Source organism: Pollachius pollachius (assembly GCF_949987615.1).
Source record: "Pollachius pollachius genome assembly, chromosome: 15".
NCBI lineage: Eukaryota > Metazoa > Chordata > Actinopteri > Gadiformes > Gadidae > Pollachius > Pollachius pollachius.
The window spans coordinates 9,631,848-9,650,904 of NC_136948.1; the positions used below are offsets into that span (position 1 = coordinate 9,631,848).

Here is a 19,057-nt window from a genome sequence, read left to right on the forward strand (position 1 = left end):
TTTTTTTTTTTTCTATGATTGTTAGGGTTAGGGTTAGTCTAGAGTCTACGTGGGCATTGTTTTTCAACCTTGGAGTCTAAACCAACAAGAAAGATATGCTTGAATTTATGTCATTTATATTGTTACATTTTGTCAATATTTACCATCTCTCTCAGTTTCTCTTCAAAGCCAAGGATTCATTTTAGCCATTAATTCCATCAAACTGATTTTGACAAAGGAAGCGCTCTGGTTTGTTTTGTGTCTTCCTCTGTGGGACCAAAGCCCATGGAAGCCTTGAGGCGCAAATGAAGATCATAATCTAAAATGTAATCAGTGGAAATGTTCTCCAAAGAGACGCTTCAGTCCAGCATTAACTTGAAGCCCCCCCCACCCCCTCCCAATCTACAATTACCATCGCTCTACTGGCCCTATCTCTCCCCCTCATAGTGAAATATACAACAACATAAAGATAAATTGATGAATGGGTGTTTGGGGGGAAGGGATGGGGTTGTTAGGGTAGGGAGATTGGAAGGAGGGTGGTTGTCTTGGAAACGAAATAGCTGAACCCGTCCCCAGCGCGATCGGCTTTCCACACGCACAATATGGGCCTTGTTGGGATGGGGGGGAAGGTTGGTAGTGGAGGGAAGAGGTGAAGTGTGTGGGAGGAAGGGGGAGGGGGCACATACCTGTATAGTAGCGCTCGGGATGAAGGAGCCCTTTGACCACCTCAGACACCACGCAGCTTCAAGAGGCATGCACACAGACACACACACACACACACACATGGAGACTTACGCAGACATGCTACAAACACATAGTAGACAGTCACACACACACACACACACACACACACACACACACACACACACACACACACACACACACACACACTCACACACAGCCAATTGTGGTTCTGTACTGCCTAATGATATAGCTCAGACATTTGTCCCAGTTGTTAAGATTGTGGTTACATACACACAAGCACGCACACACACAGACACACACATGCACTGTTGCACACACATACACAGTGGAGAGTCTGCCCAGACGATGACAGGATAAACCCGCCCGGGAACATCACTACTTTCTCATTGGAACTGTCTGTCCTGCACCACGTTGAATGCACTCAGTGGCGGTTCCATCTGGTGGAATTGAAAGGGAGCGGGAGGTGACCAGCATTCACTGACAACATTACAGAATGCAAAATACAAGATGGCTTTGAGGGAAATGCTTTGAATCATTGGCTCACTTGCTCATGAACTGATCCGAGGTCAAACGGGGACTCGCAAGAGACAGACAGAGAGAGGGAGCTGTCTCTCTGTCTGGTTTAAGTAGAAATTCAAACTTCCAAACTCAAGCACGTAGGCTTAAATACACACCAGACACACACACAGACAAACACACAAACACAGACACACAGACACGCACGCACGCACAAGCGCGTACACACAGTTAAAAACACACATGTGGATTCAAGGCTGTAGTGAATTGGATAGTGTTGAGCGCTCAACAAAAGATGGATTGTTGGAGCAGAGCAAACTCAGGGAAAGAAGAGTGAGAAAAGATTGGAGAGATGTTGGACTGCTGGGTTCAGGTTGTTCAGTGCAAGGACAAACGTACACACATAGGAGAGGAGCCTGTCCGCATCTTGTCAGTTTTTGGTCTACCCGGGTCACAGTACCATGCTGGTAATCAGGCTGAGTCAGCACACACAGACACACACACACATACACATACATTGACACATGCATGAACACATGTGTGAACACATGCACATAAAAACACACACACACACACACACACACACACAATAAAGCACAAATTAATGCATGCACACATGCACATAAATATGCACAAACACACATAGACATACACACATTAATGCATGCAAACACATGCACATAAACACACACACACACATGCACGCACATAAACATGCACAAACACACACATAAACATACACACTCATTAACACACGCATGCACACATGCATATAAACAAACACACACACACATACACACACACACGCACGCACGCGCGAGCACACACACACACACACATAAACATGCAAACACACACATACACACACACATCCTTGTATAGTTACACACACAGATACAAACTTCCCCAGTGACTTTACTTCCTGCAATACAATCAGATCTTGAGGTTCCGCAAAGAGGGATAGGATGGGGGGCATTTTAGTAGGGATGAAACGTTTTGAGGGAAAGTAAATGCAGACAAACATGAACGAATTAAGGGAGAGGCGGGCATATGAACGGATGGATGGACAGATGCAGCAGCTAGTAAGAGGTTAAGAATGCAGATTATTATTCCAACTGCATTCTCCAAATGTATCGGAGCGTGGGCCAACTGGAATACCACACACACACACACACACACACACACACACACACACACACACACACACACACACACACACACACACACACACACGCCTACACTTTGCCCCTGATGCCCTTGGTCCCTGTCTCTGCCTCTCTTTCTCTCTCTCTCTCTCTCTCTCTCTCTCTCTCTCTCTCTCTCTCTCTCTCTTCCCTCTGTCTCTCTCTCTTCCCTCTCTCTCTCTCTCTCTTCCCACTCTCTCTCTCTCTCTCCCACTCTCTCTCTCTCTCTCGCTCTCTCTCTCTCTCCCACCCTCTCTCTTTCTCTCTATCTCTCTCTCTCTCTCTGTCTCCCACTGTCTCTCTCTCCCACCCTCTCTCTCTCTCTCTCTCTCTCTCTCTCTCTCTCTCTCTCTCTCTCTCTCTCTCTCTCTCTCTCTCTCTCTCTCTCTCTCTCTGACTTGAAGCTGCCTCTTTTAGAGCCAGCTGAAGGGGCCCCACACTTCTCCTCAGAGCAGGGCTCCAGGCACTGAGCAGAAACAGATGTGGGCCCTTCCTCCACTTCCCTCCATCTTGGCTCTGCCTTGTCACCCACTGAGAGCCGTTCCAAGAAACTGGGATTCCAGCAGAAACGGATGATCCTTTCCTCAACCTCCATTTTGGTTCTGCTGTCAGTCCCCTTTTTGTTGAATTCTGGGTAATGCAGGAAAGCAGATGTACGGGCACGGCAACGGGCCCTAGAGTGATAATCGAGAACTCGACAATGATAGGCGAAAAAACATTTAGATAGGGTAGCCGCCAAAATGTAAAGTTCTACATCTTTGTAGAACTTAAAAAAAATAGTCTTTATCGATCGTTAATATGAAGAATGTGTCATAGGCTTGACATTGAAAAGTCTGGGGGGGTTTTTCAGAGGATTTGACACATTGCCATCTGTCAATGGCACTTTGTTTATTACTTCCTGTTGATAGTGTGGGGTCTGAGAACAAACTTGTTCTTCTGTAGGACTCTTTGTTTGACCTTGTGTTTCCGATTATTAAGTGGCTTCGCAGCGTACATGTATTTTTAGATGCACCATACAGCGAGAGTGGGGGCAGATGACACCCACGCAGCTCAAGTTGGTGTGGAGGCGGCAGTAGCTCAGGAGATAGAGCGGGTTGGCTGGTAAGCGGAAGGTTGCTAGTTCATTCCCCGGCTCCTCCTAGCCGAGAGTCAAGGTAATCCCGAGCAAGGCACCTAAGCCTAACAGCTCCCGACGGGTTTGCTGTCACCTTGCATAGCGGAGACCACCGTTGATGTGTGAATGTGTGCATGAATGGGTGAATTTGTGCAATATTGTAAAGCGCTTTGAGTAAAAGCGCTATATAAATGCAATCCATTTCAAGTCACAATTGTCAGTGACGTCACCCCGTTACCTCACACAACCTTTGACTTTGGCGTGACTAAGCCCTCTCGCCTTCCACCGTCCGCGGCCATGGCAACGGGCAGCGGGAAGTGTCAACGCTCTCCCACCCCTTCCTCCATGGGCTGTTATGGCCATTATCGCCATGGCAACCCCCCATCCCTCTACGTCCATATATGGTTTCAATTGCAGGATTAGGGGAGGGGGTAGGAGGTGTTTGTCTGTGTGTGAGTGCGTGCGTGTGTGTGTGTGGGTGTCAGAGAGAGGATAGGTGGAGCTTGGGAGGAAAAGAAGAGGAAGGGAGGGAGGAAGAGAAAATTAAAGAGAGAAACAAGGATACCAGTTGCAGGAAATCCCTCCCATCCATGTCTTGTAAGGATACACAAGGGAAGAGAAGAGAATTGTTCTGGCCATTCACAATGACTTGGGTGATTTTATTGCAAACATTGAGACTTGTGAAAGAATTTGAGAACACCAATTTAAGTAAATGTGAGGCTATGCATCTGCCGTTCGCATTATGCGGTGGACGAAAACAAAGCATTGTCACCTTATATAGAGATCTAATAACTTTAACTCTGAGATCTCTTTTATTGCTTTGAACAGGTTGGTGTTCAAGGCAATCAGTACCTATATCTGAGTTGTTTCACATAATAGGGCTAAATGAGTAAATATAAGTTTATCTACGTGTTTTCCTATTCTGTGAATAGGAATGTATATATTTACACACGAATGAGCTGGTGTACTTTTTTGTAGTATTACTAGAGGCAACTTTCTTCTCGTCATAATATCTTCAGAACCTGTAGCACGTGTTCTGGTGCTGCTGAAGCCTCTGTCTCTCTCTGGAAAGTTTTCGGGCTGACCGGGGTCAGCTGGGGTCAGGGTTCCAAGCTCCACTGAGCTCCCGTCCCACAATCCTTCACTCTCTGGCCTGGCAGGTTGTGGTCACTGAGAAGCTCACACACGCGCGCACACACACACACACACACACACACAGACACACAGACATTAACGCACGTATGGGTGTGTGTTTGTGTGTCTCTCTCTGTCTGTCTGGCGAAGCTGAGGCAGGATATTTTGTGTGCCTTGGCAAAGGCGAAGCAGATGTTAATGTAGTGGAAGGGCCACAGGATAAAGAGCTCTCTTTCTCTCCCTGTTTCTTCCTCACTTTCTCCTTCTTCCTTGTCTCTCCTCCCATGCCCTCTTTTCTCTTTGTTGCTCTCTCTTTTATTCCTCAGGGCCTTTATGACTTCCTTTCCACTAGCATGTCGGTACCAAATGTGTTATTTTGGTTTATGATTTTGAGTTTCTGGAACTCTTATTTAATTTGCTCTATCCCTCTAGATATTAATCTCTTTCTCGATAAAGGGCGGACGTTTATGTTCATTTGTGTTAAGTGACCTTTAATATCTAAGTTAGGCTTGAACAGTATCGTTCTATTTCGGTATTTCAAAATACCAAAGCTGTGATGTAATACCAACAAAATATCTGACGCTCCTCCCTCTATTCAACTATTTCAGACACTTTATTATGTTGATATGTACTTGGCAAAGTTTTGAAGCAGGATACAGCCTCTAATTAAATATTCCAAAATATAGTCTTTGCCTTTGTATCGTTGTTGAGACTGAAATACGTTTTTCGCCGATGATTGGTTTTGGGCCCGGGTAGGCAGCGTAGGCATGGATATAGGAGGTGTTCTAAGAATTGGTTGCCTACTTTCGTATGAAGTATGCAATTATATCTGAGTTATTACCAACCTAAAACAGTCACAATTACACTGTACTGTAGTTAAGCTGATAGGTAATTGTCTACGTTTTTCTTAGCATTTCAGCTCCTTATTTACAGTGGTTATTACCCGATAATATTATTATTATTATTATTACCATATAATTACCAAGTAATTAGGGGACTGCAAAAGGAAGGGTTTCCAATATTTCTTATACTCTCTCACCCTCTCTCTCTATCTCTTTCTCATTCTAATCCTCTAAACCAACGGGCGTCTGGCCATGAGAACCAAACTTTTGCCATGACAACCGCCGTTTTAAGCAGGTCCAAACAATTGTATGTGTGTGTGTGTGTGTGTGTGTGTGTGTGTGTGTGCGTGTGCGTGTGCGTGTGCATGAGCCCAGCTGTTGAGCAGATGGAATGCTCACTATGCACCAGAAGATAAAGCGCTGGATCCAAGGTTCTCTCTCTCTCTCTCTCTCTCTCTCTCTCTCTCTCTCTCTCTCTCTCTCTCTCAAATTGACTATCTTTCTCTTTCTCCATTTTCCTTCCTTCTTCTCCTTCAGTCCCCTCTTTCTCTCTCCCTCTCCTCTAGCTTTCTTTATCTCTTCTCTTCTCATCTAGCTTTGTTCTACATTGTTTGAGGGCACACACACACAAACACACACACACACACACACACACACACAACCCTCTGGCTGTTGAGGTGTTTTCACCTCATTTTTTTTAATTTTCATGCTCAGACCATAAATGTATTTTTCCGTCCCAGAAAAGAAGTACACACATACTTACATCCTAGCACATACACACAAAGACTTGGCAGAGTTCACGGTTTTAGAAACTTTATTGCCAGTGCAGCTGAATTTTCCTGCCAGTTCTGTCAGACAGACTGGCAGACAGGCAGAGAACAGTCAGTCAGGCAGACAGACTGGCAGACAAACATACAGACAGACAGACAGACAGACAGACAGACAGACAGACAGACAGACTGGTAGGCACACAGACTGACTGACAGGCTGGCAGGCAGACAGACAGACTGGCAGACAGACAGAATGGCAGACAGACATACTGGCAGACAGACAGAATGGCAGACAGACATACTGGCAGACGGACAGACTGGCAGACAGACAGGCAGGCAGTCAGACTGGCATACAGACATACTATCAGACAGACAGGCAGGCAGTCAGATTGTCTTACAGACATACTAGCAGACAGACAGTCTGGCAGGCATGTTCAGGACGTTATGACCCACAGGTCTGTCATAAAATAGGAATGGGTTCTCTAACCGGGTCACATCGCCTCTTTCCCTATGCTCCTATTTTGCTAATGACAACAACTCATACAGAGTATGAGTGTGGTGTGCGTCTGTGGAAAGAGTTATATATTGCCATGGTAACGGTGGGGTGAGGGAGAGGGTGAGCGATGGGGTGACAGGTAGACTCAGACCTGCACATTAACAGATGTGTGTGTGTGTGTGTGTGTGTGTGTGTGTGTGTGGTTGCGTGTAGGTACGTTTCTGTAGGTGTGTGTGTGTGCTTTTGTGTGTGTCTGTGTGTGTGTGTGTATGACCTCAAGCAAAGCAACAGCGACAAACAACTGTGAACAATGTTGTCAGTGAAGTCAATATGAATTATCAATGCTTTGTACGTAACACTGATAGAAGAAAAAAGCTGCAGCAATTACCTTACCTTATCATACCTTATTATCTTAAAAGCACTTTCACTCTTAAACACAAAAAAAACTGCATCAAAGCAGCGCAGGTGAGGACATTTTTGTGAACTAGTGAAAGTGTTTGTGCTGCTGAATTATACACAAACCCAGAGCACCTGACATTGTTAATTTGTCGTAAGTTGTGTTGAGTTGGGAGTTTACTTCTGGTCACACTCTGCCGGCCCATAATCAAAGCAGTGCTGGCTCAAAGCGATAACCAAACTTATTACATTACGAGCGCTAAGGATAACAAAGATCCCAGACTTTGATATGAAACGTGGGCATTCGGTCCGGGGCGAGTTGTTATCTCAGCTGGCTGTCTGCTCGGCTGCGCGCCTGCTGATGATGTCACAGCAGGAAAACAAAAAAGGTTGTTTAATCATTGCCTTGCATCTTCCTTTAAACCTCAATCTCTCCAGTGCACTCGGGTCGTTTTCCCCTGTTTCTCCTATCGCCTCTATTCTCCTCTCACATTCTCCCTCCTCTCCTCTCTTTCCTCTCCCCTCATTTCCCACGTGTCTGTGTAGCTCACACTCTCCTCTCTTCCCTGGTGCCTCCCCACTCCTCCCAGTTTACTCATCCCTCCCCTCTCCTCCCCGTTTACTCATCCCTCCCCTCTCCTCCCCGTTTGCCACTGCGCTCCTTGGCTCTGTCTGGCCGGCCCCCGCTAATCAAACGCAGGCAGTCAGACACAAACAGGATGTGAGGTCAGACCCGCACAGGAACAACCGGTGCGTAGGCAGTCCATAAAAACAGAACGACAAACGGAATGGCGGGACAGACCGCTGGGTGTGCGCGTGCGGCTTTTCGCACACGAACGCTCCAGTGTGTGAGTGTGTGCGTGTGTGTGTGTGTCAGTGTGTTAGCTACAATTGCACACACTTGCTTGCGCGCCCATCCGCAAGTTAAATTGGGAGAATGAACTGTTTGTGGTCATGGGTTATATTAATCACTCCAACGGCCAAAGTGAGGAACAGGACCCCTCATCGTAATGACGTTCAGCTGGGATCATCTGAGACTGTTGTGATTTGGACTTCCTCCTTTTTTACTCAATTCGTTCTCCTTATTTCAGACAATAAATCAAACAGGGTCGTTTTTACTCGTGGCTCATATTGTTACATTTATCCAACACTTTCTATGCTCCCAATTTCAGATTGATGAAGCTTTTCTTTTTAGATGCAATTGTTATACTCAATTTGTAAGACATTGGATCTATTGTCTATGAGTATATTTACAATCCTCGGCTGCTAATATTGAAGTTACATTTATGTTAACGGTTGTGTATTGTAGCATACATTTTTCTGTTCACCACTTTTGGTGTTCTGAAACGATCCAAGCTGTCTACCCTGTGAGAAGACTGAGCGGGAATAGTTATGTTCGGCCCAGTTAGCATTCTTAGCAATGCTAGCTTTGTGGTAGCCAACAAACCGGCCTGTTCATTAGAAAATAAATAATATATTGTACAGGGACTGTGTGTGTGTGTGTGTGTGTGTGTGTGTGTGTGTGTGTGTGTCCTCTTTAAATGCACACACACACACACACACACACACACACACACACACACACACACACACACACACACACACACACACACACACTGTAGCTGGACTCTCCATGGCCTGTCACCATTCAACAACCCCCTGTTATCTGAGACACACTCTTTCTCTCTCTTACACACACACACACACACACACACACACACACACACACACACACACACACACACACACACACACACACACACACACACACACACACACACACAGACACACACACACACACACACACACATAGAGGGGGTCAGGTTAAGGTTGGGCCTCCATGACATCAATGTTGCCATGACTCACAGCAGGAACTGTAAGACCCTCTCCGCACAGTACCTGTCTCACACATAAAAGCACACACACACACACACACACACACACACACACACACACACACACACACACACACAGATTAAACGATTCATTCACCACTAGCAGTAAGCATACAGTGGATACTCTGTTGGATTATATAGGAATTTGTCTTTGTATGTGTATGTACTGTAGCCATCTGTATATGTTTGTTTTTGTGTGTGTGTGTGTCTGTGTGTGTGTTTATATATGTGTGTGTTTGTGTGTGTGAGTCAGTATAGAACTCAAAGCAGCACGAGTAACCACACACACACACACACACACACACAGGGACCTGTGTGATCTACAGTGGTCAAACTGAGATGGGGAAAGCAGAACCCAGTCGGAAAACTCTGTTTTGGGAATCACAGGGAAGAAGACATCCATAACTCATTACCACACACACACACACAGGCACACACACAAAGGCACACGCACACACACACACACAAACAGGCACATATGCATATACGTTCACTCACTCACACACACACACACACACACACACACACACACACACACACACACACACACACACACACACACACTGCCCAGGCACGTACACACACACATACACAAACACATACACCCACAGGCATACACGCATACATTCCAAATGACCCTGTCTCAACCTCCTGTTTCCCTGAACGCAACTAAATCTAAAAGTCCCAGGCTAACTGTATCTTACAGATCTGCACCAGGTGTGTGTGTGTGTCTGTGTGTGCGTATGTGTGTGTGTGTGTGTGTTTCCGTCTGCCTTCTCCCTGCCATGTATATCCGCCCTCTGTAGACATTAAGCGTATTTTTGTTATTTGATAATCAAAGGGTTGCGGGTTCCATTCCCCCTGGTTTTCCCCACTGCCTTCCGAAACATAAAGTGTTGCCATATTAATAGCCATTTCCGTATTGGAAAATACTAATTTAAGACATGTCTCATTGAAGTCATCATATACATTGAGAATAGTCCTACCAGAAATCTGTGTGTGCCCTGCTGATCAAATATGTTTCTATCCTCTTTCTCTCTCTCTCTCTTTCTTGCCTCAGATCATGACTCAGAGGGAAAGAGGGTTCAAGATATGCTTTCTGCAGTCGAAAAACCACAGGTGAGTTTAACACAAACACACACACACACACACACACACACACACACAACCCTCTAGTCATATCAAAATGGATCATGGTAATAATGTACTTTTGTTTTGTACTTCCTAACCTGCCCACATGAGGGCAGCATTTCCTTTTATATCTCCTGTTTCTTTTAATGCTTTTAAAGCAGGGATCGAAAGTACTTCACTTGTGTGTTCAATTATCGATGTACGGATCTGTGTGTGTACTTACAAAAGGCAGTTAGCCCAACGGCTCGTGTTATTGGACGGTTGATATATGTCAGGCAATATCAGCTTCTCAGAAAGAACAAGGCTTTTAGCAGAAGTGTGTGTGTGTGTGTGTGTGTGTGTGTGTGTGTGTGTGTGTGTGTGTGCGTGCTTGTGCGTGCGTGCGTGCGTGTGTGTGTGTGTGCGTGTGTGATTGAGGAAAAGCAAGGGAAAGAGTGGTAGTGTAGAGGGGAGAGATTGAGAGAGTGAGGGGGAGACAGTGAGGGAGAGAGAGGGGGATAAAAGGGTTAGGGGGCAGGTGGGGGCGGGAGCGTTAGGGACAGGGAGGGAAACAATCAGAGGGATGAAGAGAGAGCGGGAGAGAGAGGCATAAAGGAAGAGTGCTCCGGATGCTGGCAGCTGTGCCTAAAGCAAGGAGACTTCAAATGGATGGAGCGTCAATGCCTTCAGCATTTCTTCTTCCCAGAACGATAAAAACTGGGAAAGAAAGAGGGACAGACAGAGAGAAGGGGGCAGTGAGGGCTATGGTTCATTGGCAGAGGAGAGGCAGGCAGTGGAGGGGGGGGGGGAAGTGAATGATGAGAGAGATGTATGGAAATTAAAGGAATAAATTCTCAGTGCATCTGTCTTTTAGGCAGTGATGTGAATTGGATTTCAGAAAGCTAATGACTGTGGACTGTGTTATTGACTTTGCATCTCACCCCAAGGGCGGGGAGGTGCAAGGGAAAGGGGGTGAGCATGGAGACTAGCGCTCTCTCCGCAAGCAGGGAGGAGGAATACGAGTGAGAGACTAGTAAAGAATCTCCTAAAAGAGAGGCTCCGAGGGAAATTACAATCTTATCTTGTAGGGCAGGGGCTCTCAAACTATGTTGCAGGGGGTCGCAAGATAATTACTGGAACGTGAAATAAAATGAATAATTTTATAGATTTTTCAAGAAATAACATTGAAAACAAGGCGGTAAACTTCCTATCTGCCTCTTGCCTCTGTTTTGAAGTCTCCATTGCTTCTTCCGTCCTTTGGAACTTGACTACATACCCATGAATACACATGGCCCATTCTCTCACCCACATCGCTTTTCCGTCATTTAGTCCCCACAGATATTCACTCTCAATTCAAGCTTAGAACTTCCAAATCTACAGGGGGTAAAGGGGTCTTATTCGTGGGAGACACACCCACACAGACACACGTTGGAGTGCCACTCATCCTCTTCTCATCTCATCTCAGAAAGAAAAGTTTGTGTGTGTGTTTGTGTGCGTGTGTGTGTGTTAAGCAGGACACAGATGGCACATCCATCCATACCTCTTTAAAAAGCCCACACGCACACATATATACACACACCCACACACACAAAAACACATATGCATACACACAGACACAGGAACCTTTTGGTCTTATTTCCATAACTTATTCATCACGTCTGGAATCACTCTGGAACATTCCTTCTGTGTTCATTTATTTGCACACCCAGTACACAGTAATAAGCCCACTTACACACACCCACACGATTAATTTGTCATGAGCATACATGACCCTGCGTCATTGATGACCAAAGACACACACTGGTGTGCATAGACCTCCCTTCATCCCTTTATAGCCTTCACTCAACTGTTTAATTTCCGTCTATAAATGTAATTAAATTCAACGAGTGGCTCACATTCTGAATGGCAGACATTCCGAGTGGAATGGCATTCTGGAAAGCGGAAGTCTTGAGGTTTTAGAAAGGAAAAGACAATTCAAAAAACAAAGCTTTTAACAACAGCCGATGATCAGCCGTCCTACACACCACCACTGACGCAGTTGCCATTTTTCAAATAGTTTTTGAATTGTTTCATTAGGGGTGTCCGGGGCTAAGATTTAGCACGGTCGAATCAGAATCTTCAGGCCAGACCCATCGTCGACTGATCATATCCGATATATTTTTTTATATGCGGCTCAATGATGGATTTTTTTTTGTGACTTTAACGTGGTTTAAACGCTTCAAAATGATCAATTGGCTATCACTGTGCTCCCCACAGCTGCCTAATAGGCTAGGCTCTGAGCCTCCGCTAAATGGCCGCCTCTGCAAACAATTAACTTTAACGACAATGTGCGTGTAACATCTGTTCATGGCTAGGCTACCATTATGCCTTATGTATTATGATAAAGACTCTTAATTAGTGTACTACATTATGACCTTTATTAAGTACGATAATAACATCTGATCGTGACAAACCTGCATCGATAAACAGACTCTAGTATTTAAGTATTTAACAGATGAACAATTTTAAATACATGTGAATGCTGCCTCTCATCATCTAGAACAAATGTACCGTCTTTAATAGTTTTGACCGTTTTTCATCATGACCGTGTGTATTCTTTGTAGACTTGACGGTCTACAAAGTGCTCTACTTAGAATATAAAAAGATTGGCCATTACACAAAGTGTTATTAAACAAACTAAGGTTATTTATGGAATTAAAACAAAACACAGAAAAATTGCACGCAGAAAAATGCTTTCCCTTCTACAAGTCATCAAGGCTGTGCTAACTCATTTAGCACCTCTTATCTTTCCAATGCAATATCCCACTGTTACACAAACACAACTTTAATTGTATTAATTGTACTGCCACATGCTACTTGCTACATCCGAGGTGCTTGCGTGTTACTCACCTGGCCTACCTTTTTGCGTGCGTGTGCAGATATCCAACATCCAGGCGCGGGCGGCACGGCTCTCCTGGGCTGTCCCGGTGGGCCTGGTGAACAGGCACGGCAACGGCATGCCTGTGTCCTGCTCCTACGAGGTGTCTCTCTCCGACAAGGGCCGGGACGGGAAGTACCGGCCCATATACAGGTACACACACAACGTGTCGGAAGAAGTCGGTTGACTTTGATGGTATTACTTTGTAAGCAGTCTAAGGGTCTTATGAGGAGCTGCTTTTCTTATCAGGACCTAAGTGGGTGCTACACACTGGTGGTGGTGAGTGAGGACCCTTCACTGTAAAGCGTCTTTGAGTGTCTAGAAAAACGCTATATAAATTGAATCAATTATTAACCGTGTGAGCTGTCTCAGGGTCTTATAAAGCGGTCTAAGTAGTCTAAAGAGGGGGTGTACCAGAGTTATAAATGGGGAGATAGATAAAATTGGTAGAAAGAAAAGCCAAAGATTTGGCCTAGAAAAGTTGGAGTTCACTTTTAGCTCTACCGATTTACTCACTAACTTCCCTACTTACTTATTTTCGTACTTAATACAGCACACACCTAAAATATGTCGCATACGATCTGACCTTTGTACTTTTCTGTGGGCGTTTGTGTGTGTGTGTGTGTGTGTGTGTGTGTGTGTGTGTGTGTGTGTGTGTGTATGTGTGTGTCTTTTAGTGGAGAGGAATTGACGTACAATCTGAAAGACCTTCGGCCAGCAACAGAATACCACATACGGTAGGTGTCTCCCCCCTGCCCTGGTATTTTCGTCTTGAATTGCACTAATATCTACTTTGTATGATTATCAACTTGTGTGTGTGTGTTTTTTGTCTCAGCGTGTCGGCGCTGTACAACACGGTCAGAGGCTTGTGTTCTGATGCAGCCGCTTTCAAAACGCAGTCTTCTGTCCCGGACCCCCCCTTATCCCCCAAACTGTCCCACCGCACGAAGAGCACCCTCACCCTACAGTGGAAGGTAAACACACACACACGCACACGCGCGCACATGCACATGCACATGCACAGGCACATACACAAACGTACACACACACGCACATGCACACACACACACACACACACACACGCACACGCACACGCACACACATGCACATACACAAACATACACACAGACATACAGGTACACATACGCACACACACACATGCGCACAAACATGCACATACACGAACACATGCAGAAAAAGCATGAAACAAAAACCTTCGTGGACACATGCACACACATGTGCACACACACATACACACACACATAGCCTAACATACAAAACTCATATACAGACTTGCACAAAATACAGACCTCTGTATACATATAACATATACATGTGCATGAACACACAACTTAGTGAAATGATCTGTGTGGATCCCGGTTTTAATGTAACAGTGGCGAGACTGTGTAAAGTTAGCATTGCTAGATAAAAGGGTCTCTTGTGCTGCTGGGGGAGGTGAAGCAGTGTTCATTGTTCTCAGTGGTTTGAACCCTGATGTCTGTTTCACAGTACCTGGAAGTATTCCTGAGCAGCATGCCCTAACCCCTACCTAATCCTTAATGTGTCTCTGAGATAATGACTGAGATCCCCAGGGTCAGGATGTGAGGGCACAAGGAAAAAGATGGCAGCTGTTTTGTTTCTCAGCTCATTTATGCAACCTATTCATCCCCAAGCTAATCTACTCATCGTTCTCTCTCTCTCTCTCTCTCTCTCTCTCTCTCTCTCTCTCTCTCTCTCTCTCTGTCATCCCCCCCTCTCTCTGTCATCTCTCTCTATCTCTCTCTCTCTCTCCCTCTCTCTGTCATCCGTCCCCCCCCTCTTTGTCTATCTCACAGCCCCCAGGGGACAACGGATCCAAAATCACAAACTACTTTGTTGAATGGGATGAGGTAAGTTGTTTCTTTCCTCCTTCCCCTCTTTATTTCTTTCCTTCTCACCTTCTTTTCTCCTTTGATTCATAATTCAGTTTTGAAGTTATCCCTTTTCAGACTTTTCTTAACACGTTTTATAAATAATAACCTCCATAAACCCTCTCCACCTTGAATCATAATATTAAATCACAGACCTTGATGTTTTCCTCTCCTCTCTCTAATCTCCTCCTCTGCTCCTCCCCTCCTCCAGGGGAAGAAGAGCAGTGTGTTCAGGGAGTGTTACTACGGCAGCCAGAGACTCTGTAAGATCACACGGCTCACTCCCGCCAGCGGCTACACCTTCAGGGTCGCCGCGCTCAACGATGTCGGCACCAGGTCCGTTACACTGGGAACCCGCGCACGCACACACACAAACACACACGCAAACGACAAGTAAAGAATAGTACACACATGCACACGACCCAACAAACACACGCACATGCCCACTATCAAATCAAACACACACGCGCTCCCACTACCAAACAAACAAACGCGCACACGCACACACACACACAGACACACACACACAAACAAATGACAAGTAAAGACTAGTATACGCATGCAGAGACACACACACACACACAGAAGAAGATGGGATAGTAGAGGGATGGAGAGGCAGAGAGAGAGAAAAAGTTATAGGGAGGAATGGAGCTGGAGAGAGGGGGGGGGGGGGAGAAAAGATGGTGGAGATGAAGAGAGTAAGATATATGGAAATAGAGTGAGAGGAAGAATGATGGAGTGGGCTCGGGCGGGAGGCAGATAACGCCCGGGAGAGATAGATAGTGACAGAGACACATTGTGAGAAAAATACGGACATTTGGAGAAGGGGTAATGGAGAGAGAGGGAGAGGTAAAGAGATATAGCTAAATAGAGAGAGTAAGATGTCAGCTGTCTGACTTCACACACGCACGCACGCGCGCACACACACACACACACACACACACACACACACACACACACACACACACACACACACACACACACACACACACACACACACACACACACACACACACACACACAACTTCACATGGGGCTTGCTAATGACTTCTAATGTATTTCAACCCCAGCCACACATTTTAAATTCAAATGGCACCGCTTCCTCAAACTTCACCATAATGAGCCTGATCCCCTCTCGGCCCTCTCTCCCCTCTGACTTATGACTTATGTCTCTCTCTCTCTCTCTCTCTCTCTCTCTCTCTCTCTCTCTCTCTCTCTCTCTCTCTCTCTCTCTCTCTCTCTCTCTCTCTCTCTCTCTCTCTCTCTCCCTAAACTATCCCACACTCTCATGAGCGGGGGGGTTTCACTCACATGTGTGTGTCGGTTATTCCCATGGTTACGGTTTGTGTGCGTGTTGGTGTGTTTGACGATGTGTGTGTGTGTGTGTGTCTGTATGAGTGTCGGAGAATGTGTGTGTGTGAGTTTAAGTATATGAGTTGAAGGATATGTGTGTATTTGACTATGTGTCTTTGTTCTAATATGTGCGTTCGTGTGTGTGTGTGCCGGTGTGCAGTGGCTTCAGCCCAGACGTGGTGTTCTACACCATGGGCACGCTGCCTGCCCTGCCCCTGCCCCCCAGGCTGGTGCGGGCCGGGGTGTCCTGGGTCACCCTGGAGTGGGGCCGCCCCGAGGGGAGCCCCAGCGAGGAGCAGCTCAAGTACACCCTGGAGATCCAGGAGGACAACAGCGTGAGTGACACACACACACACACACACACACACACAAATGTGCACGCACGCACTCGCTCTCTCACTCACTCACTCACTCACTCACTCACTTACAGATGGATACACACACACACACACACACACACACACACACACACACACACACACAAAACGTGCACACACGCACGCTCTCACTCACTCACTCACAGATGGATATACACACATACACACACACACACAAGCAAACATGTAGACAGTCGACACACGCATCATCATGACGGCACACAATCAAGCAGACACACATACATTTACACACAGTGCACGCATGCATTTATACACGCAGCACTGCACACGTGCATACTCAAAAGCCTCTTTCCAACAATTCCGAGATAACGCTTTAGCCGCGGTAATGCTTTTCAATATTCACGCATGCAGCTACGTTCTCGAACGTTTCCATCTTAGGCCCTTACACACATTTTGAAGCAATGCCGGAATAGATGGGTCATAGGACAGTCCAGCAGATGGCAGCGCTACAACAGTCGCAGATTCAAATACACCATTGGTGGGTTACTTTGATCGGTCAGCTCGCTCAAAGTGAAAGCGTCTTGGGTCAAACGGACCCTACCATTGAATTGTATCTTCCGCCATTTGAGTGCTTTCTTTCCCAGCAAAGCCGTACCGTCAGTGATCCGGAAATCTCACTAGGTCTTGAGATGGGAAATTGGCATTACTGATTTTCTGGGATTTCAATCCCTGTTCCCATTCACGCTTGATCCCCAGTAGGATGTGTGTGAAAGGGGCTATGCAGACACACCACAACACACATGCACACACATGATACATAGTAAGAAACTTATTGCACAGAATACAATTGCATGATTGCATGAATCATGTACGCACACGCAAATAGATAAACACACACACACACACACACACACACACACACACACACACTGTCTCTTCTGTTTGATGTGATAAGTTTGTGTCCCATTCCACAGGGAATTGACTTTTATCCCAAGTACACTGGAGAAAACCTGACCTGTACTGTGCAAGGCCTGAAGAGGAGTACCCAGTATAAGTTCAGGGTGAGAATACTTATACTACTTCCTATTTGCAGGTTTTTTTCAGGGGCCTTTGTGTAAGGAGCTTGTCTGTTTTACTCTTTGTATATTTAGCATTCCATCACGTTTCACATGTGTGGAAACATAAGCAAATACATCCAATTGTTATTTTGTTCACACTGTTTGTTTTGCTGTTCTGCTGATTGTTGAGTTTAATTGCCCTCCTTCACTGCTTACCTTCTGAGTACACACAATCTCTAATTATTTGTCTTTTATTTATTTGTTCACATACTTCTGGCCGTGTTTGAAATTGTAATACCTGTCAACAAATATCAGCCATCTAAAAGAGCCACATCCCTGTAGCCTAATAATAGCCTATATATAAATATATGCATACATATATGTTATTAGGGCCCGACCGATATTGATTTTGGAAGGCCGATGCGTAGTACGAGTACGATTAAATCGGCCGATTATTTTAAAAAAAATGGAAAAGCATATAAAACTTATTTTTGGATGCCTTAAATATACTTTAAACACTTGTGACGAATATGTGAATTGAATGTAGAACCTTTGAGTGTTTTAGAATACATTTACTGTCAAAAATTATTGCAAATACAGCCTTATCTTATTGTCAATAAGATAAAATAAAAAAGATCTTAAAAGAATTAGTGCAGGAACTTCTTTTTATTGGTAACATAATTCTAACATAGCAGTTTTTTACTTACATATTGGAACAAATAAAGAAATCAAATTACTGCAAAATAATGAGTTGTGTGATGCTGGGGCAAGCAGCATATTAACATTTTGTGCAACAATCTTTTGACATAAAGTGCAGGAAGAAGAACTTTTTTGTAACTGTACACAACATATTTGAAAACAATATTTAATAATAACATAAAATAACTGTATAGGAACGAGGTAATGTGTGTTGTGTGGGGCGAACAGCATATGGATATTTTCCAAATAAAATTCCCATCACATGCCCCTGCCAGTCGTAGAGTCCTTAATATTGCCACTTCAGCAGGGGCAGGTTGTACTGCAGGAAGCACAGCTTTTCAGCATTCTCTCCCTTGAGGGAGCTGCGCTTCTCCTCATAAATGTTGCCAATAGTACTGAACATCCTCTCACTTGGCACAGAGGAAGGTGGACAGCAAAGGTATCTCCTGGCCAATTACATTTCTAGTAAAAAAAAAAAAAAAATCTGCATTAATCTGCGACTTTTTGGCAGATGTTGATTATTTTCAAAAAGGCTATAATCGGCCGATTAAATCGGCAGGCCGATGAATCGGACGGGCCCTATATTTTATATATATATTTATGTTTTCAGGTGCTTTCCAAGGTCTAGTCCAACTATATTT

At 45.1% G+C, this 19,057-nt stretch overlaps 1 protein-coding gene across 1 annotated transcript in view; it reads left to right on the forward strand.

Annotated features, from left to right (window-relative positions):
* The window catches only part of fndc3ba (fibronectin type III domain containing 3Ba), an 89,420-nt gene that overhangs the window by 45,986 nt on the left and 24,377 nt on the right, over positions 1-19,057 (forward strand). The window contains exons 8-15 of the mRNA XM_079752169.1: positions 10,092-10,150; positions 13,060-13,211; positions 13,736-13,795; positions 13,894-14,032; positions 14,894-14,947; positions 15,180-15,304; positions 16,482-16,656; positions 17,634-17,720. Of these exons, the coding sequence (XP_079608295.1) occupies positions 10,092-10,150; positions 13,060-13,211; positions 13,736-13,795; positions 13,894-14,032; positions 14,894-14,947; positions 15,180-15,304; positions 16,482-16,656; positions 17,634-17,720 (851 nt within the window). The remainder of the gene's footprint in view (positions 1-10,091; positions 10,151-13,059; positions 13,212-13,735; positions 13,796-13,893; positions 14,033-14,893; positions 14,948-15,179; positions 15,305-16,481; positions 16,657-17,633; positions 17,721-19,057) is intronic.